General features: G+C 39.3%; 1 protein-coding gene across 1 annotated transcript; it reads left to right on the top strand.

Moving 5' to 3' along the window:
• The first annotated feature begins 14,049 nt into the window (after positions 1–14,049).
• Positions 14,050–16,827, top strand: LOC134328345 (achaete-scute homolog 4). The gene is made up of 3 exons (XM_063009480.1): positions 14,050–14,079; positions 14,177–14,235; positions 16,302–16,827. The coding sequence occupies exons 1-3, from the start codon at positions 14,050–14,052 to the stop codon at positions 16,825–16,827; spliced, it is 615 nt and encodes a 204-aa protein (XP_062865550.1).
• Positions 16,828–17,723: the final 896 nt, after the last annotated feature.

The raw sequence follows: 17,723 nt of genomic DNA, 5'->3' as shown, positions 1-17,723 counted from the left end.
ACGACATCTGCTGGCTGATTGATGGTGCCTGCGCAGAGTAGAGGAATGCTGATCAGGGTGTGGCTCTTCATGCACAAAGTTGATTCACATATGAACTCGCCTCGTGCAGGTGAAAAGAGGCAGTTGGTACTGCACACATGTCGGAGGGGACGTGTGTCAGTTGCAAAACTCCTCAGTCAGCAGTGGAGGGTCGTATTGGTAGAGGTGAAACGTAACGCAACCAGGGTAATTGGATACGACTACATTAGGGGAGAAAATTGGAGGGAAAATCAGAGAAAAAGAGACAAAAAGAAAAGAAGGCTTCATGTTAACTTCTACAGAATGTGTTGGATATGCTGTTCACCATTTTCGAATGTCAGGGCTATCCTTTTCTCCCATTCCTGATGAACTTTCACCAAAACATCTGGCTAACACAAGCATCATCCCCCGACATGCCTTCCTGCTCCCATGTATATTGTGATTATGGCCTTGATGTAGGACTAGTTTTATTTAATGATCTGAAATAATTCAATGGCAAATTTGTAATAGCAAGGCAATTAGACAGAAGGCAAGTGCTTTTTTAAAGCATTTTGAAGTACATTGCACCCGCGTCTGCACCACATTGCTCCAAGGGCAGAAACAGTCTATTATAATAATGAAATGGTCTGGGTGAAATGATTTATTTACATGCACAATTAGTTTGTTGCTGAAGGTATGATTGATGTAGCTAATGTATGTGTATTTAATAATGCAGTTTATTATTAATCATTCATTTATTTTCTGTAACAGTTACAGTAGGTCAGGATTGCAGTTCGTCCCAAATCTATCCTGGAAACGATGGCTGCAGGGCAAAATCGAACCCTGGATAAGACACCAATCCTTCACACCACATCCGCTATAAATAACTCATTAGAAAATGTCAAATTATTACTTACACCCATCAGGTATAACATTAAAACCACCTCCTTGTTTCTACACTCACTGTCCATTTTATTAGCTCCACTTACCACATAGAAACACTTTGTAGTTCTACAATTACTGCCTGTAGTCCATCTGTTTCTCTGCATACTTTTTAACCTGCTTTCACTCTGTTCTTCAATGGTCAGGACCCCCACAAGGCCACCACAGAGCAGGTATTATTTAGGTGGTGGATCATTCACATTCACAGCACTGCAGTGACACTGACATGGTGGTGGTGTGTTAGTGTGTGTTGTGCTGGTATGAGTGGATCAGACACAGCAGCACTGCTGGAGTTTTTAAACACCTCACTGTCACTGCAGTACTGAGAATAGTCCACCAACCAAAAATATCCAGCCAACAGCACCCTGTGGGCAGCGTCCTGTGACCACTGATGAAGGTCTAGAAGATGACCAACTCAAACAGCAGCAATAGATGAGCGATCGTCTCTGACTTTACATCTACAAGGTGAACCAATTAGGTAGGAGTGTCTAATAGAGTGGACAGTGACACAGTGTTTAAAAAACCAGCACAACACACACTATCACACCACCACCGTGTCATTGTCACTGCAGTGCTGTGAATGTGAATGATCCACCACCTAAATAATACCTGCTCTGTGGTGGCCCTGTGGGGGTCCTGACCATTGAAGAACAGAGTGAAAGCAATTTTTAAAAAAAATGCAGAGAAAGAGATGGACTACAGGAAGTAATTGTAGAACTACAAAGTGTTTCTATATGGTAAGTGGAGCTGTTAAAATGGACAGTAAGTGTAGACACAAGGAGGTGGTTTGAATGTTATGGCTGATCAGTGTATTACTATATGCAAATTTTACAAGCAATCATACCAAAGTTTATCAATCACACAGCAGGGCAAACTAAACTGCTGTGCCCTTCACTGTAACTCTAGCTGGTTATGTCAACCCAACTCATAGCTCACAGACCTTATAAAACTGAACTCCAGAGAGACCAGAGCAGAGCTTCAAACAAGCTGACGAAGCTGACACCAAGTTCTTTGAGGATTATCTTAGCTCCTGACATCCTCGGAGTACGAGAGAGAGAGAGGAAGGGAGGCTGAATATGTATAGAGACTAATTCCTTTGAAAAGCATGTTGGCAAGCCTCAAAGGCCTTGAGTTCTGCTGCGTTTCCATCAAAATTTTATTCATCAATGCCTGACTGAGTCGGTTGTCTCTGAATGATTCTCTACTGACTTAAAGCAGCTGAAGATGTTCTGCTTAGTTATGCACCGCATGCTTTGTGTGAGAAATTCCTCCAGTTCTCCATCAGTTTGATCTCCAGAGAAAACCACATGAAAATTGTCAACTCACAAAATAGATCACGTTACCTCCTGATAGCGTGCACTCAGAGTCACTGTACACAGCGCGGCCCACAGATGTGCCATTGTGCTGGGAATATTAAATTCCTGCTGCAATTTCGAACGCTGGGGGAGTTCACAGGAAGCACTGTTCACTGATACTGAGTTTATTCTATAAATAATGTTAAAACACATAGATAGAACAACGGTGAGTAAATGTTCATACTTTAAAAAACTTGACACAGTCTGAAAGCCTACAAAACAATCACATGATTCACTCACTCACTTTCTGAACCGCTTATCCAATTAGGGTCGCGGGGGTGTCTAGGGGGTGTGCTGGAGCCTATCCCAGCTTTTCAATGGACGCAAGACACACAGTAACACCCTGGATGGGGCACCAGTCCATCGCAGGGCAGACACACACACATTCAGTGACTGCATGTTTTTGGACTGTGGGAGGTAACCAGAGCTCGCAGAGGAAAACCACGCAGACACTGGGAGAACATGCAAACTCACTGTAACATATAATAGGACCAAGTGCACTTGATTTGATCTTTTAAAAATGCCAACATACATTTTGCAAAGTTTATCCAATTGTGTCTTCGTCACTTTAACGGTGTGGGTCCTTTCTGTGCGGAGTTTGCATGTTCTCCCTGTGTCTGCACGGTTGGTTAACACAATGATATTGAAGTACTTTTTCCATAGGTTCCCTAATCCCCAGATTTACCTCATAAAAGCTTTAAGAACACAGACACAGAACACAGTGAAGTAGCTTTCAATCTTCATTATGCTTTAAAGAACTCAAAATGTGGAGTGTGTGTGTGTTTTATTACATTGCAGGGACCACGGTTTATTGCTCATGCAGTGGGGACCAAAAACACTGTGGGGACCAATATTTTGGTCCCTACAATGTTTTTAGCGTGCATACGTGATATGTGTGAGTGGTGTAGTTTTTTGGTTGACCCCACCATGTTCATAAACCTGACTTGGTGGGTATCTCGTGGGTATACTTTTTGCTTAGTATATTGCCCCTTTATTCTAGAGCTGGTATGTTTGTGGGTGGGTGGATGTGATATACACTTACAATCTGGTTTGTGGGGTAAAAACATGACAGCATTTTTTCATATTTTGTTGAAAAATGTCACACGGAAGTGACCTACACTGTACTAATGCTTATTTGAATACTGTACACACGCATGTTCAGGGGTGATTACAGCTTTCTTTAGTACGGCTGTCCTATAAAGTAGAAATGCTTCCCCCTAGTGGTGCTTCTCTCAGTAACGTGATAATTCGAATAGGTGTAATATACAGTAGTTATATATTTTCTATTTTAAAAAATAACAATTTTGACGTTTTATTAATACACCATAAACAGTTTTAATTAAATGATAAACAATAATAAAACAATAACATTTGTTCAAATGTTTGATGTTTGTGGCGTTGCCTGACAGATAATGTCAGAAAGAGTTTTTAAACCTTCTGTTTACCTTCTAATAATACAATCAAATATTTCTAAATAAACTAAAAAGCTAAAACTAAGAAGATAGTTAAAACTAAGAATATTAACTCTTACATTACTTTCCTTACATCACCTTCCCTTTTATCAATGATCCATAAAAACTAAAAACTGCAACAATTGTACTTTTGAAAGTGGAATTTTGTGTTTAATCTTGTATATATATGTAATATTTCAGCTTGTTTTTAAACAATCTGTGGTTATAATTGACATATTTTACGTTTCATAATGCACCACACAGTTGTAATGTTTTTAATAGTGTTGTCTGGGGCGGCACGGCGGCACGGTGGCTCGGTGGGTAGCACTGTCGCCTCACAGCAAGAAGGTCCTAGGTTCGATCCCTAGGTGGGGTGGTCCGGGTCCTTTCTGTGTGGATTCTGCATGTTCTCCCCATGTCCGCGTGGGTTTTTTCCGGGTGCTCCAGTTTTCTCCCACAGTCCAAAGACATGCAAGTGAGGTGAATTGGAAATACAAAATTGTCCATGACTGTGTTGGATATAACCTTGTGACCTGATTAATCTTGTGTAACGAGTAACTACCGTTTCTGTCATGAATGTAACCAAAGAGTGTAAAACATGACGGTAAAATCCTAATAAACAAACAAACCTTCTGAATAGTATAATCAAATATTTTTAAATAAACTAAAAAGCTAAAACTAAGAAGATAATTAAAACTAATATTGACTCTTACATCACCTTTCTTACATCACCTTCCCTTTTATCAATGCTCATAAAAACTGAAAACATCAACAACTGTACTTGTGAAAGTGGAATTTAGTGTTTAATCTTGCATATAGATGTAATATTTCAGCTAGTTGCTAAACAATCTGTGGTTATGGTTGACATATTTTACGTTTCATAATGCACCACACAGTTGTAATGGTTTTAATACAGTGCTGTCTGAGGGATCAAAGGTCACAGGCATTTAATGTTGCTTTTCAGCCTTGCTCTTTGTGCACAGAAAATTCTACATACTCTGTAAATCGTCTATTAATGTAATTATGGTAAAATCAATTTTTTACAACCAAGCATTGACAAATATTGTTTTTTTATTTACTATTAAACTATTTACTCACACAGTTTTTGCTTAGGGGCGAAGCTCAACAAAACTTCCTGGTAAATTACTTTTTTCCATTTTTATTTATGCATTTTCTCCCTTTTTCTCCCAATTTAGTGTAGCCAATTAGTCTTCCGCTGCTGGGGATCCCGATCACGTCCGAGGAGGGTATATTCGTCCCTCGACCCCTTCTAATTTGCCCATACTTTGGTGGATTTGCACACGAGGCCGGATATCATGCACACTGAGAGCTTCTAACTGATCTTCATGCTCCTCCACTTCTGTACAGATGCCTCAGGCTGCTAACCAGGCTCCTTGCACAGCGTTAGAAGACCCCACCCACTTATTAGTTCAGTCTTTTCCACCCAGTCGACTGGTGGCCAGTTTTGTCTGCTGCAGGCACTGCCAGTTGTGCCCGCTAGAGACCAGTGGCAGAGCTGAGATTCAAACTCGGGAAGTTCAAAATCCCAGAACTGGTGCACTACCGGAATATCCTGCTGTGCTACATGGGCACATGGGAGTTTTTCTTATCATTCCAAAAGTCTGCCTAAGTCTTTTTTTTTTTTGAATGTGTTACAGGCATCAAATTAGGAACCCACATCTTTACAAAAAAATTTTAATAAAATAAATCAAAATAAATTTTTGATAAGCTAAAACACTAAATATTTCTTTTTTACTGTGTTCAATGGAATACAGCTTATTCAGCATAATACAGCATAAATTTAGCTCATTCTAAATTACAATTGTGGTATTTCAGCAGGACTGTGATTTCCTGGCAACCTCTCTCACCTCATGTGGTCCAGACTATACTTTTCAAAAGCCTGTTTGGATGTACGTTTTATTTACTTGAGCCTTACTTCCTAATTGCCTTGTGCTGTTTGCACGCTTTGGGTCTTTTATATCAGGGTTGTTTATAAATTTAATCTGTCAAGAGCAGAACACTAGGTGTCTGATGCTAAGACACACTCTCATTAATCTCAGTCTGAGCATTCATTAAATCAGACAGTAGGACAACCCCTCTCTCCTTCATCCCCGATTTAACCAATTACTTTTATCTTTCTAATATTACATTTCCTCATTTTGTAAATACTTTTCTCTCTGTCACGTTTTACTGCTAATAATCCAACAAACAATACTGGATGCATTAATAATATACACTACATTGCCAAATCAAATCGAGTTTAATTTGTTTGCATTGTGAGTGCAGTGTGAATCCCATGCCATTTGTTCTAAAAGGTTTATAAAAATCTAATTGGAAAGGTATTAAATGTATGTGGACACCAGAGGGGACTCGACACACACAGCGACTTCAGACTCGACTTAGACTCGTTTCAAATGACTCGGACTCGACTCGTGACTCACAAAAAATGACTTGTGGACAACAAAAGTCAGTATGTGCTAACACTAGTTATGTGTGACAATTATATATACATATGATCCGACATTCTGATTGTGTCACTTTCTGCTCTCTAATAACGCTCCAGCCGTTTTAACCCGCAACGCACGCAATGGCTAAATGTTTCAGCCAGCTTCCGGCATAGTGATGAAGCGTCTCTCCATACTCCCTCCTTTGAATATGAATCTCACTTAAAATAGTGGAATACGTAGTGCACTTCACAGTAACAGCTAATGTGCATGAAACGCTCCTACAGAATTAGCGCTAATGGTTGAAAGAACCGCTTTCTGAACCAATCAGATACTTTAATTACTTTAATTATTAGTAAAAAAAAAAAAAAAAGCTGTTATTTGCATTTATTCAGTTTACGTCACACAGATGATGTGTCAATGAAACGCTTGATCGGCTTTATAACGAGTTCATGTTTTACTTCACAACCGGGAAAAGTTTGGAGGTTTTTAATTATAAGCACATTTACAAAATAGCGGATTATATTCCTAATGGGACACACGCTTGTAAATCTAATAGCATCTGGAACAACATAAGCTAAAGTAAGCGTTGATTATGGATTTCTTGCTGTATTTTGGATTTTGGCCGCTGTGCCGTAATTTGCAATGAAAACAAAACATATCAGTTGAAGCTTTTAACTGGTACCTTCTAGTTACGGAAATTACATTCATTTGCACAATGACTAGGAAAGTAAAGGCACTAAGTAAAACGGCAAAATGCAGTTGCTAATCTGTAGTTTTTTATCTGAACTTACAGATTATTTGTTTATTTCTACGCTACATTTCCAATATATGTTTTGTGTATATTATATTGACTCGTGACTTGATTCGGACTGTAGCCTAAAGACTTTTGACTTGACTCAGACTCTAGCCTAAAGACTCATGACTTGACTCGGACTCGTATTTTGTGACTTGTGAACATCTCTGGTAGACACACACTTTAGTTGGTTTGTTGGTTTGACCATTGTCAACAGGTCCCAAAAAATAATTTCAATAAATAAACATTGACAGCAGAATAGGTCATAAGTTATCAGTGAAACTATAAATGGTGTTGTCACTGGATGCCATATTTTCAACAAGTGAGGTTTTCTTATTTAATATTTGCAAATTTTAGCAAATACTGTGAGAATCCAACAGTTGGCAGTGCTACCTGTGAAGGGAAATGGTATTAGTAATTCACAATGTGTAAGAGAGGTCCAGTTTTGGAAATGTCCTGTATGACCCCCAACCTTGACCTTAACTAACACTGGTGAGATGTATTAAAATGTTGACTGCAAACCAGTCCCCAGCAACCAGTACCCAGCATCAGTGCTTTAAAACCTTTAAACAAACACATGTGGATGTATTCACATATTATTGACTATATGGTTTATTTCCTTCTGTTGTACACAGAGCAGCTCAAGCAGTAATAATAAAATATGAACTTAAATAGAAAAAAACTACTGCACGTTAAATAATGTGGAGTGTGAAGTACTAGATGATGGATGAGAGGAATGTATTAAATATGCTGTGTGTTTTCTCATCTAAATCAGCATTTTCTTGAAACCTGTGTATTTGAAAACATAAAAACTGTTTTATGCATTTAACCTAATACTCCTAAAACATATTGGTATTTTTGTGGTGTGTTTTGAGAATATTGTGTTTTTCTTTATGATATGGGGTTTAAATTTTAACTTTATCAAGCAACTGTTTAGTCATATAGCATGTGCATTAGTGAAGTCAGGCACTCACAGCAAAGTGCACCATCACTTTTCCCACTAGTCCCAAATGTGTTAAATAGGATTTAACTTAAAGCTATATGCAAGCTTGTGTTCCACAAGTTCTTCCACAACAGCTCAGCAAACCAGTGGCAGTGAGACATTGTCATACTGATACAATGGAGGACCTTCTCCAAACTAACTAGTGCCAAAAATTGGACAAACATAGGTCTTTAATGTCAGTGTACGTAGAGTGCATATGATTATGTATAGATAGATAGATAGATAGATAGATAGATAGATAGATAGATAGATAGATAGATAGATAGATAGATAGATAGATAGATAGATAGATACAGTGTATCACAAAAGTGAGTACACCCCTCACATTTCTGCAGATATTTAAGTATATCTTTTCATGGGACAACATTGAAAAAATGACACTTTGACACAATGAAAAGTAGTCTGTGTGCAGCTTATATAACAGTGTAAATTTATTCTTCCCTCAAAATAACTCAATATACAGCCATTAATGTCTAAACCACCGGCAACAAAAGTGAGTACACCCCTAAGAGACTACACCCCTAAATGTCCAAATTGAGCACTGCTTGTCATTTTCCCTCCAAAATGTCATGTGATTTGTTAGTGTTACTAGGTCTCAGGTGTGCATAGGGAGCAGGTGTGTTCAATTTAGTACTACAGCTCTCACACTCTCTCATACTGGTCACTGAAAGTTCCAACATGGCACCTCATGGCAAAGAACTCTCTGAGGATCTTAAAAGACGAATTGTTGCGCTACATGAAGATGGCCAAGGCTACAAGAAGATTGCCAACACCCTGAAACTGAGCCGCAGCACAGTGGCCAAGATCATCCAGCGTTTTAAAAGAGCAGGGTCCACTCAGAACAGACCTCGCGTTGGTCGTCCAAAGAAGCTGAGTGCACGTGCTCAGCGTCACATCCAACTGCTGTCTTTGAAAGATAGGCGCAGGAGTGCTGTCAGCATTGCTGCAGAGATTGAAAAGGTGGGGGGTCAGCCTGTCAGTGCTCAGACCATACGCCGCACACTACATCAAATTGGTCTGCATGGCTGTCACCCCAGAAGGAAGCCTCTTCTGAAGTCTCTACACAAGAAAGCCCGCAAACAGTTTGCTGAAGACATGTCAACAAAGGACATGGATTACTGGAACCATGTCCTATGGTCTGATGAGACCAAGATTAATTTGTTTGGTTCAGATGGTCTCAAGCATGTGTGGCGGCAATCAGGTGAGGAGTACAAAGATAAGTGTGTCATGCCTACAGTCAAGCATGGTGGTGGGAATGCCATGGTCTGGGGCTGCATGAGTGCAGCAGGTGTTGGGGAGTTACATTTCATTGAGGGACACATGAACTCCAATATGTACTGTAAAATACTGAGCAGAGCATGATCCCCTCCCTCCGGAAACTGGGTCGCAGGGCAGTGTTCCAGCATGATAATGACCCCAAACACACCTCTAAGACGACCACTGCTTTATTGAAGAGGCTGAGGGTAAAGGTGATGGACTGGCCAAGCATGTCTCCAGACCTAAACCCAATCGAACATCTTTGGGGCATCCTCAAGCGGAAGGTGGAGGAGTGCAAAGTCTCGAATATCCGCCAGCTCCGTGATGTCGTCATGGAGGAGTGGAAAAGCATTCCAGTGGCAACCTGTGAAGCTCTGGTAAACTCCATGCCCAGGAGAGTTAAGGCAGTTCTGGGAAATAATGGTGGCCACACAAAATATTGACACTTCAGGAACTTTCACTAAGGGGTGTACTCACTTTTGTTGCCGGTGGTTTAGACATTAATGGCTGTATATTGAGTTATTTTGAGGGAAGAATAAATTTACACTGTTATATAAGCTGCACACAGACTACTTTTCATTGTGTCAAAGTGTCATTTTGTCAGTGTTGTCCCATGAAAAGATATACTTAAATATCTGCAGAAATGTGAGGGGTGTACTCACTTTTGTGATACACTGTAGATAGATAACAGGGTTAGCAAAATATCTAACAAAAGTAACTAAATAATAGACTCGCTAAATTTAGGGCAGCTGGTAAAATGAGTGCTGCACAGTCCAGTCATCAATCTCCCCAAAAACATAAAAAATGCATTGTCTGCTCTAAATTACCTCTAAATGTAAATGAGTACATTTGTGGGAGTATGTGATCCTCAGTTAGGTGTATACTTTTGATTGGCACCAGTGTTTTCGAGTGGTGCCATTGAAAGATTAAGTAAGTTTTTACTCTTTTGGGAATAATTGGCAAACATGGACATCCTGACAAGCAATCAAGATGAGTGACAGGATAGGCCAACTGACACAAAGCATCCACAAAAACATGGAAAAGGCACAGAGGTGGCAAAATGAGAGGTACGACTAGACAGCAAAGGACAGAGAGCTGAAAGTGGGTCAGAAGGGACTGGTCCCACTGTCAACATTGGCATCTTGGCAAAATGGCACAGTCTGTATGAAGTCCAGTGACGTGGGAACTTTACTTCCAGAGAGGAACTGATCTGCACTTTCTGCTGCAAGGTAAGGAGGATGAAGGTAATCTTCCTGTTACTTAACATTTGTGAATGAACATCTACATTGCTTTTAAAGGCAAGCCGTAGCCTAGTGGTTAAGGCACAGGACTAGTAATCCAAAGGTTGCTGGTTCAAGCCCCACCACTGCTAGGTTGCTGCTGTTGGGCCCTTGAGCAAGGCCCTTAACCCTCAATTGCTCAGACTGTGTAATGTAAGTCGCTTTGGATAAAGGCATCTGCTAAATGCTGAAAATGTAAAGGAATGGCAGTGCAACCCAGCTTGATTTTTATTATTAACTGGAAGAGGCTATGATGAGCTTAGATAAATGTGGAGGTCTAGAATAGAGGTACTTGTGAACGAGAAATATAGCTAAGTAAAGATAGCTAATGATATACTTACTGGTGATGTAAATAATGGCCAAAATGATTTTGTATTTGATACTGTTAATGATAAGTTTATCTAAATGGTAGCTTTGCAACTCAAGTCTTATGTTATCCTGTATTAATGATAAGTCGGAGAAGCAGAAAGTGACTGCTAGAGGTTGACTAAGTATTTAATAGTCACACATTTTGTTTTTAAACTTAAATAAATAGGATTTGGTCATGAACATCACCTGTTTGCGTCTGTGAAGTCCTCATGTAGTCTGGTCTCCCTGGTCTCCTTTCCTGCCTTTCATCATGTTCCCGCATTTACTGCCATACCTTATCAGGATACAGCAGTCAACAAAATGAATGAATTGATGAATCAGTAATTCAATGAATCATTTATTTGAAAGCTGTTTTTTGTAAATCTGCCAGCTAGATATTTCTAACTATCAAAATTGCAACTACAGTATGGCATCATGGTCTGTGGGAAATTGTGCTACCTGTATCCATATGGGTTTTTACTGAGTGACCCAGTTTTCCTCTCACCTCCAACAACAGAGCCACAGTGATCCAGATCAGGATGAAGCCTTTTTTTACTTGTGTGACACATCCCATAGGAACATGTGCCAAGTGCACATTATACCCATTTTACACTAATAGCTTTTATAGTGTGTCACTCTCACAAAACATTGAACTCCACACTAGTGCTGAGAAATGTGTGAATCACTCAAACAAATCTGAGCCTATCTGTCCTGCTGTGTGAGTAAAAGGTAAACCACGGAAATCTATTCAAATCACCCAGTCGTTTTTGCTAGTTTATTTAACATTATGTGCTACAACAATGTACTGATTGTGCAGTTTGTAGATCATTGTCACCCTTGTTGAGTAGTTGTGGCTCAGTCATTAAGGTTCTAGGCTATAGATTAGGAGTCAAGCCTCACAATTGCAAAGTTGCCAATGCTGGACCCATAAGCATGTCTATTAACCCTCAGTCACCTGGATTGTATTTTGTCCTTGTTGTAAGTAATTGGATAAAGTGGTTTGAAAAATGTGCAAATTTATTTTATGACTTTGAGCATCTCAGTTTGTTTCTCTGCATTAGCCTGTCACTGGTATCTTTAACAATGCGCTGATAATCCTAAACACAGATGTATCTGTAGATCTCCTGTCAAATGTGTTAGCTCACCAATGCTTAGATCCTGAACTCCCAAGAACTCATAAGTGCTAAAACTGCACCCTCTGCTAACTGGTCGAGGCTCCTGCATGGGAGATAAATGATTCACAGACAGCGGTGCATGACTTTCTGTACGCAATATGGCTCTCTGTGAGACTCCAACTCTGACGAGTAAAAAGAAGTGAGCGGTGGCTGCACACATCAGATGGGGCGTGGAATAGTCGGTGATTTTCCTCAGTAGGGCAGTTTTTATGTTTTTACATTAATTCCAACTAAGAATCAAAGTGCGGTTAGGGGATCAAGCAAAATCGTATATAATTTACAACCATTACACAATGTTCCATTATCAGGAGCTGGAAGGCTATCTTGTGGTTTGTGGAGGACAAAAGGGTGACACAAATTAATAAGAGTGTGATGAGACATTTACACTTTTATCCCTTACAGAAATAGGAGTGACATCCTTGGTCGTCTTACAGAGTCTTTAAATCTTATTGGCAATACCAGTGCTGAGTAGGGAGAGTTGAAAACAAGGGCATTCCTGAGCCAAGCAAGCAGAATATTCCCTTACATTCACAATACCTCAGACAATATGTCTTTATTCACACTCAGAATGTAGTTAATAATGTAGTTGGTTTCAGCTTTATAAACATATACACCGATCAGCCATAACATTAAAACCACCTCCTTATTTCTACACTCACTGTCCATTTTATCAGCTCCAATTACCATATAGGAGCACTTTATAGTCTACAATTACTGACTGTAGTCCATCTGTTTCTCTGCATGCTTTGTTAACCCCCTTTCATGCTGTTCTTCAATGGCCAGGACTGTCCCAGGACCAACACAGAGCAGGTATCATTTAGGTGGTGGATCTTTCTCAGCACTGCAGTGACACTAACATGGTGGTGGTGTGTTAGTGTGTGTTGTGCTGGTGAGTGGATCAGACACAGCAGCGCTGACGGAGTTTTTAAACATCTCACTGGACTGAGAATAGTCCACCAACCAAAAACATCCAGCCAACAGCGTCCATGGACAGCGTCCTATGACCACTGATGAAGGTCTAGAAGATGACCAACTCAAACAGCAGCAATAGATGAGCGATCGTCTCTGACTTTACATCTACAAGGTGGACCAACTAGGTAGGAGTGTCTAATAGAGTGGACAGTGAGTGGACACGGTATTTAAAAACTTCATCAGCGCTGCTGTATCTGATCCACTCATACCAGCACAACACACACTAACACACCACCACCATGTCATTGTAAATGCAGTGCTGAGAATCATCCACCACCTGTGGGGGTCCTGACCATTGAAGAACAATGGTGAAAGCAGGTTAAAAAAGTTGCTGTGCTCTCAAACGCAATACATGTGGAATTATTTATTGAATTCAGTAAAAATGCATGAAATGTCATGATGTTATATTATTTTCATATGAGTGTGTGTGTGTGTGTGTGTGTCATAACAGTGTATTGAACATGTTTAACCAGGTATAAAAAAGTAAATAAATGCTGAAACAATAACAAAAATAATTAGCAATGATGAATCAATTTCCTGCCTGTCAAAAGTACAAAAGAAATAACTTTTTATGTTTTGGCTGATCATTCTCATTTTATTTTCCAAATACACATAAACATATTTTGAATTCGCTGCCTGCAACACAGTTGGGACAGAGGCATGTTTACCACTGTGTTACATCACCTTTCCTACTAATTACACTTTTTAATCATTTAGGGACTAAAGATACTAAATGTTGTAGTTTTGGAAATGCAATTTTAGCCCACTCTTGCTTGATACAAGGCTGCTCAACAGTCTGTGGGCGACATTGTCTGATTTATTGTTTTTTCTTTTCTAGAAATGGAGTTTGTACATGAAATATATTGTTAATATCTGGGTTTGAGCTGTTGTCTTATTAGCTTTTTGTCATAGTAGTTTATCTTTACTCACAACCGTTTAAAAAAATACTAAAGTTCTAAATAACTTTTGTTCACTTTTGTTTAATAATCTAAATTTCTTTAGTGTACTAAGTAACACTAAAAGAGACTGATGAGACTGTCTCCTCCCACTGTGGTGCAGGTATTACAACTTATCACTTCATCTGTTCTCAGAAGAGAGGGTAACAGAAAGTTGTGTCTCTTTTTTATGATCACACCCACTGTTCCATATCTTTCAGTCATCTAGAAATTACCAGAGAGAGGAGCAGCCTATTGACCTGCACACTACAAAGACCAAGTATCCATAATTTACATCAAATCCAAGAACACCCTCAGTTTACACAACACACAGCAGTTTGCTGCAAGGTAAGTGAGCTCTTTTTTTTTTTTTTGCTATTCCCATGTAAAGCGTCCTTGGGTCTGTCAAAGGCGCTATAAAAATGTAACTATTATTATTATTATTGTTGATACTTTCAAGAGCATATTAATTACTACGATTCTTATTTATGATTTTTTGAAGATTAACTTTGAAATATACAGGAAAAGATGGTAAGTGGAGCTGATAAAATGGACAGTGAGTGTAGAAACAAGGAGGTGGTTTTAATGTTATGGCTATACAGTATATATATATATATATATATACTATATATATATATATATATACATAGTATATATATATACTCTGATCAGCCATAACATTAAAACCACCTCATTGTTTCTACACTCATTGTCCATGTTATCAGCTCCACTTACTTTATAGAAGCACTTTGTAGTTCTACAATTACTGTCAGAGACGATCGCTCATCTATTGCTGCTGTTTGAGTTGGTCATCTTCTAGACCTTCATCAGTGGTCACAGGACGCTGCCCACGGGGCGCTGTTGGCTGGATATTTTTGGTTGGTGGACTATTCTCAGTCCATCAGTGACAGTGAGGTGTTTAAAAACTCCATCAGCATTGCTGTGTCTGATCCACTCATACCAGCACAACACACACTAACACACCACCACCATGTCAGTGTCACTGCAGTGCTGAGATCATCTACCACCTAAATAATACCTGCTCTGTACTGGTCCTGATTATTGAAGAACAGGGTGAAAGCAGGCTAAAAAAGCATGCAGAGAAACAGATGGACTACAGTCAGTAATTGTAGAACTATAAAGTGCTTCTATATGGTAAGTGGAGCTGATAACATGGACTGTGAGTGTAGAAACATGTAGGTGGTCATAATGTTATGTGTGTTTGTGTATATTATTATATTATTACCTTTAAATACTATCACTTCTTACTGCCATTTTTTTCTCAAAATATTCCAGACGATGCAGAATTGTGAGAGAATTTGGAACCCATGGAAACATTCAATTTATGTATTTAGAAAAATAAAAAGACAATATTTGAGGGATCTTCAAAAAGTTTCCGCACTTTTACATTTTCTCTGGAAACGGTGAGGGCGGGAGGAGTAGTAATTGGTCGTGTCTGAGAGACTGAAAGAGAGCTTATAGACTGGATTTAGCGCCATCTGATTTCCACCTTTTTGGACTCTCAAAGAAGCTTTAAGGGGTAGAACATTTTCATGTGGTGATGATGTGAAAGCAGCGGTGCATCAGTGGGTACGTGCTCAACCAAAAAAATTTTTGCTGATGGCATTAAAAAGTTGGTACAATGGAAGGTGACTATGTCGAAAAGCGATGTCATTTGTTCTTGAAATTCTTAATAAATAGAGTTTAAAAAGTGCAGAGACTTTTTGAAGAAACCTTGTATTATGCAAGAAAATATGAAGAAGACATGAGTTATAATCATATTTTATATTTTGAACAGAATTTTTATGTCAATATCAAAAGATGTGTATAATTTACAAGGCATTTCTAAGCATTTTAGCAAAACAACATTTGAATACATAGATTCTGGGATATTTTTAATTTGCCTTGCAGGCGGCATGGTGGCTAAGTGGGTAGCACTGTCTCCTCACAGCAAGAAGGTCCTGGGTTCGATCCCCAGGTGGGGCAGTCCGGGTGCTTTCTGTGTGTTTGCATGATCTCCCTGTGTCTGCGTGGGTCTTTTCCGGTTGCTCCGGTTTCCTCCCACAGTCCAAAGACATGCAAGTGAGGTGAATTGGAGACACTAAATTGTCCTGTGACAAAAGACTGTGTTCGATATAACCTTGTAAACTGATGAACCTTGTGTAATGAGTAACTACCATTTCTGTCATGAATGTAACCAAAGTGTAAAACATGACGTTAAAATCCTAAAAAACAAACAAAACAAAACAGATTTGCTTTTCAATTACATTATTTTGATAGGTAAGAAATACATAAGAAAATAAATGGTTTCATAGTGAATGCCTAATGCTTTTTTTTCTGTTGCAGACAAATGGCGACTGACCACTTGCAGGACTTTGCACAGCAAAGGTCCTCAATGCAGCCCTTAGCGTTTGGCATATGTGTGGATCACCAGAACTCTACCTTCAGAGGTTTGAGTCGTCTTCACTTTGACCAGACTTACCTGGAGCCAGTCTACAGCCACTTCTCCCACCTGCCTTTTCCAGGACACCTGGGCATGTACGACTTCCCCATCGAGCCAACGTTTCTCCGTAAACGTAACGAGCGTGAGCGGCAGAGGGTTCGCTGTGTGAACGAGGGATACGCCAGGCTCAGAGAACACCTACCTCCGGAGTTTGAGGATAAAAGACTAAGCAAGGTGGAAACTCTACGGGCAGCCATCAGCTACATCAAGCACCTACAGAATCTTCTGGAACTGAGGATTCCCGATGCTGTGATGGAACTGTCACCCAGCAGCAAGAGAGACACTGCAAATGTGATCCAAATGACAGAATGTAACAGTGATGGAGAGTCCAAACACAGCCTGAGTGACAGTGGGGAGCAATGCTACTGAGCAAACTTCAAAATACAAACAATGCTTTTATTATTTATTCAGTTATAATTACTGCTTCATCCTGATCAGAATCTTGGTGGGACCCACACCACAAATAAATTTTCCCTGGGAATGGAGGGCAACACAAACTCACTGATTTACTCACTCATTAATGCCTAGTGCACACTAAAAAATTTCAAGTCTCGCCAACTTAAAATTTTTTAGTGACCTGTTGCCTCTAATATTTTTAGTTGGTCTAATTTAAGTTCTGTGGAATGCATATTTTAAGTTCTGTTGACAACCCTAGAATTTAGGTCCAACTAAAAAAATAAGTTGTGTAAATGAAATGTTTTATATTAACCAATTACATCTAGTTGGCCCAACAATATAGTTTGTGTTGTTTAGCTACATTTGTTTAGTTGAGTTGAATTTTAATCAGTATCTAAGTTGAACAAGCTACAAATTTTACGCTGTATTAAGTAAATGCAAAATATACAGAACACAATGAAGTGAACACTGCATAGTAAACATAATTTTTTAACAAATGCATTTTATTTGCACGTATCAAAAAGTTCAGCAGGTTTCAACTGCTGCACTACATTTAGTCAATCAGGCAAGAGTGGATTAGTGGGTCACACAAACAGAAGATCCAAACAATCAAATCATTTTATTTTGGTATTTATTCTCTAGCAAGTGTTGATGCCATCAACATTCATTCATACCATATAACTAAGTTGGTCACTCAAAACCACAGCTCATAACCAACCATGGGTGCAGATAAACATGAAAGCCCCACAACCCCACCGTGAATCCTTGGCTTCTCATATCTAGCGTGCAGGGACTGGCAAAAAGTAAAATTTAAACCTACTACAACATTATTTTATTGTTGTTCCTACTCTATTCTCTATAGAAGCACA

This window comes from Trichomycterus rosablanca, chromosome 1, assembly GCF_030014385.1.
Source record: "Trichomycterus rosablanca isolate fTriRos1 chromosome 1, fTriRos1.hap1, whole genome shotgun sequence".
In the NCBI taxonomy this organism is placed as follows: Eukaryota; Metazoa; Chordata; class Actinopteri; order Siluriformes; family Trichomycteridae; genus Trichomycterus; species Trichomycterus rosablanca.
The sequence above is the reverse complement of the archived record's forward strand: the minus strand, read 5'-3'. Positions and strand labels throughout refer to the sequence as shown.

Coding starts and splice junctions, on each gene's coding strand:
- LOC134328345 (XM_063009480.1), top strand. CDS start 14,050: ATGAGACTGTCTCCTCCCACTGTGGTGCAG. Junction 14,080..14,176: donor CTCCTCCCACTGTGGTGCAG/GTATTACAACTT, acceptor CATATCTTTCAG/TCATCTAGAAATTACCAGAG. Junction 14,236..16,301: donor CTGCACACTACAAAGACCAA/GTATCCATAATT, acceptor TTTCTGTTGCAG/ACAAATGGCGACTGACCACT.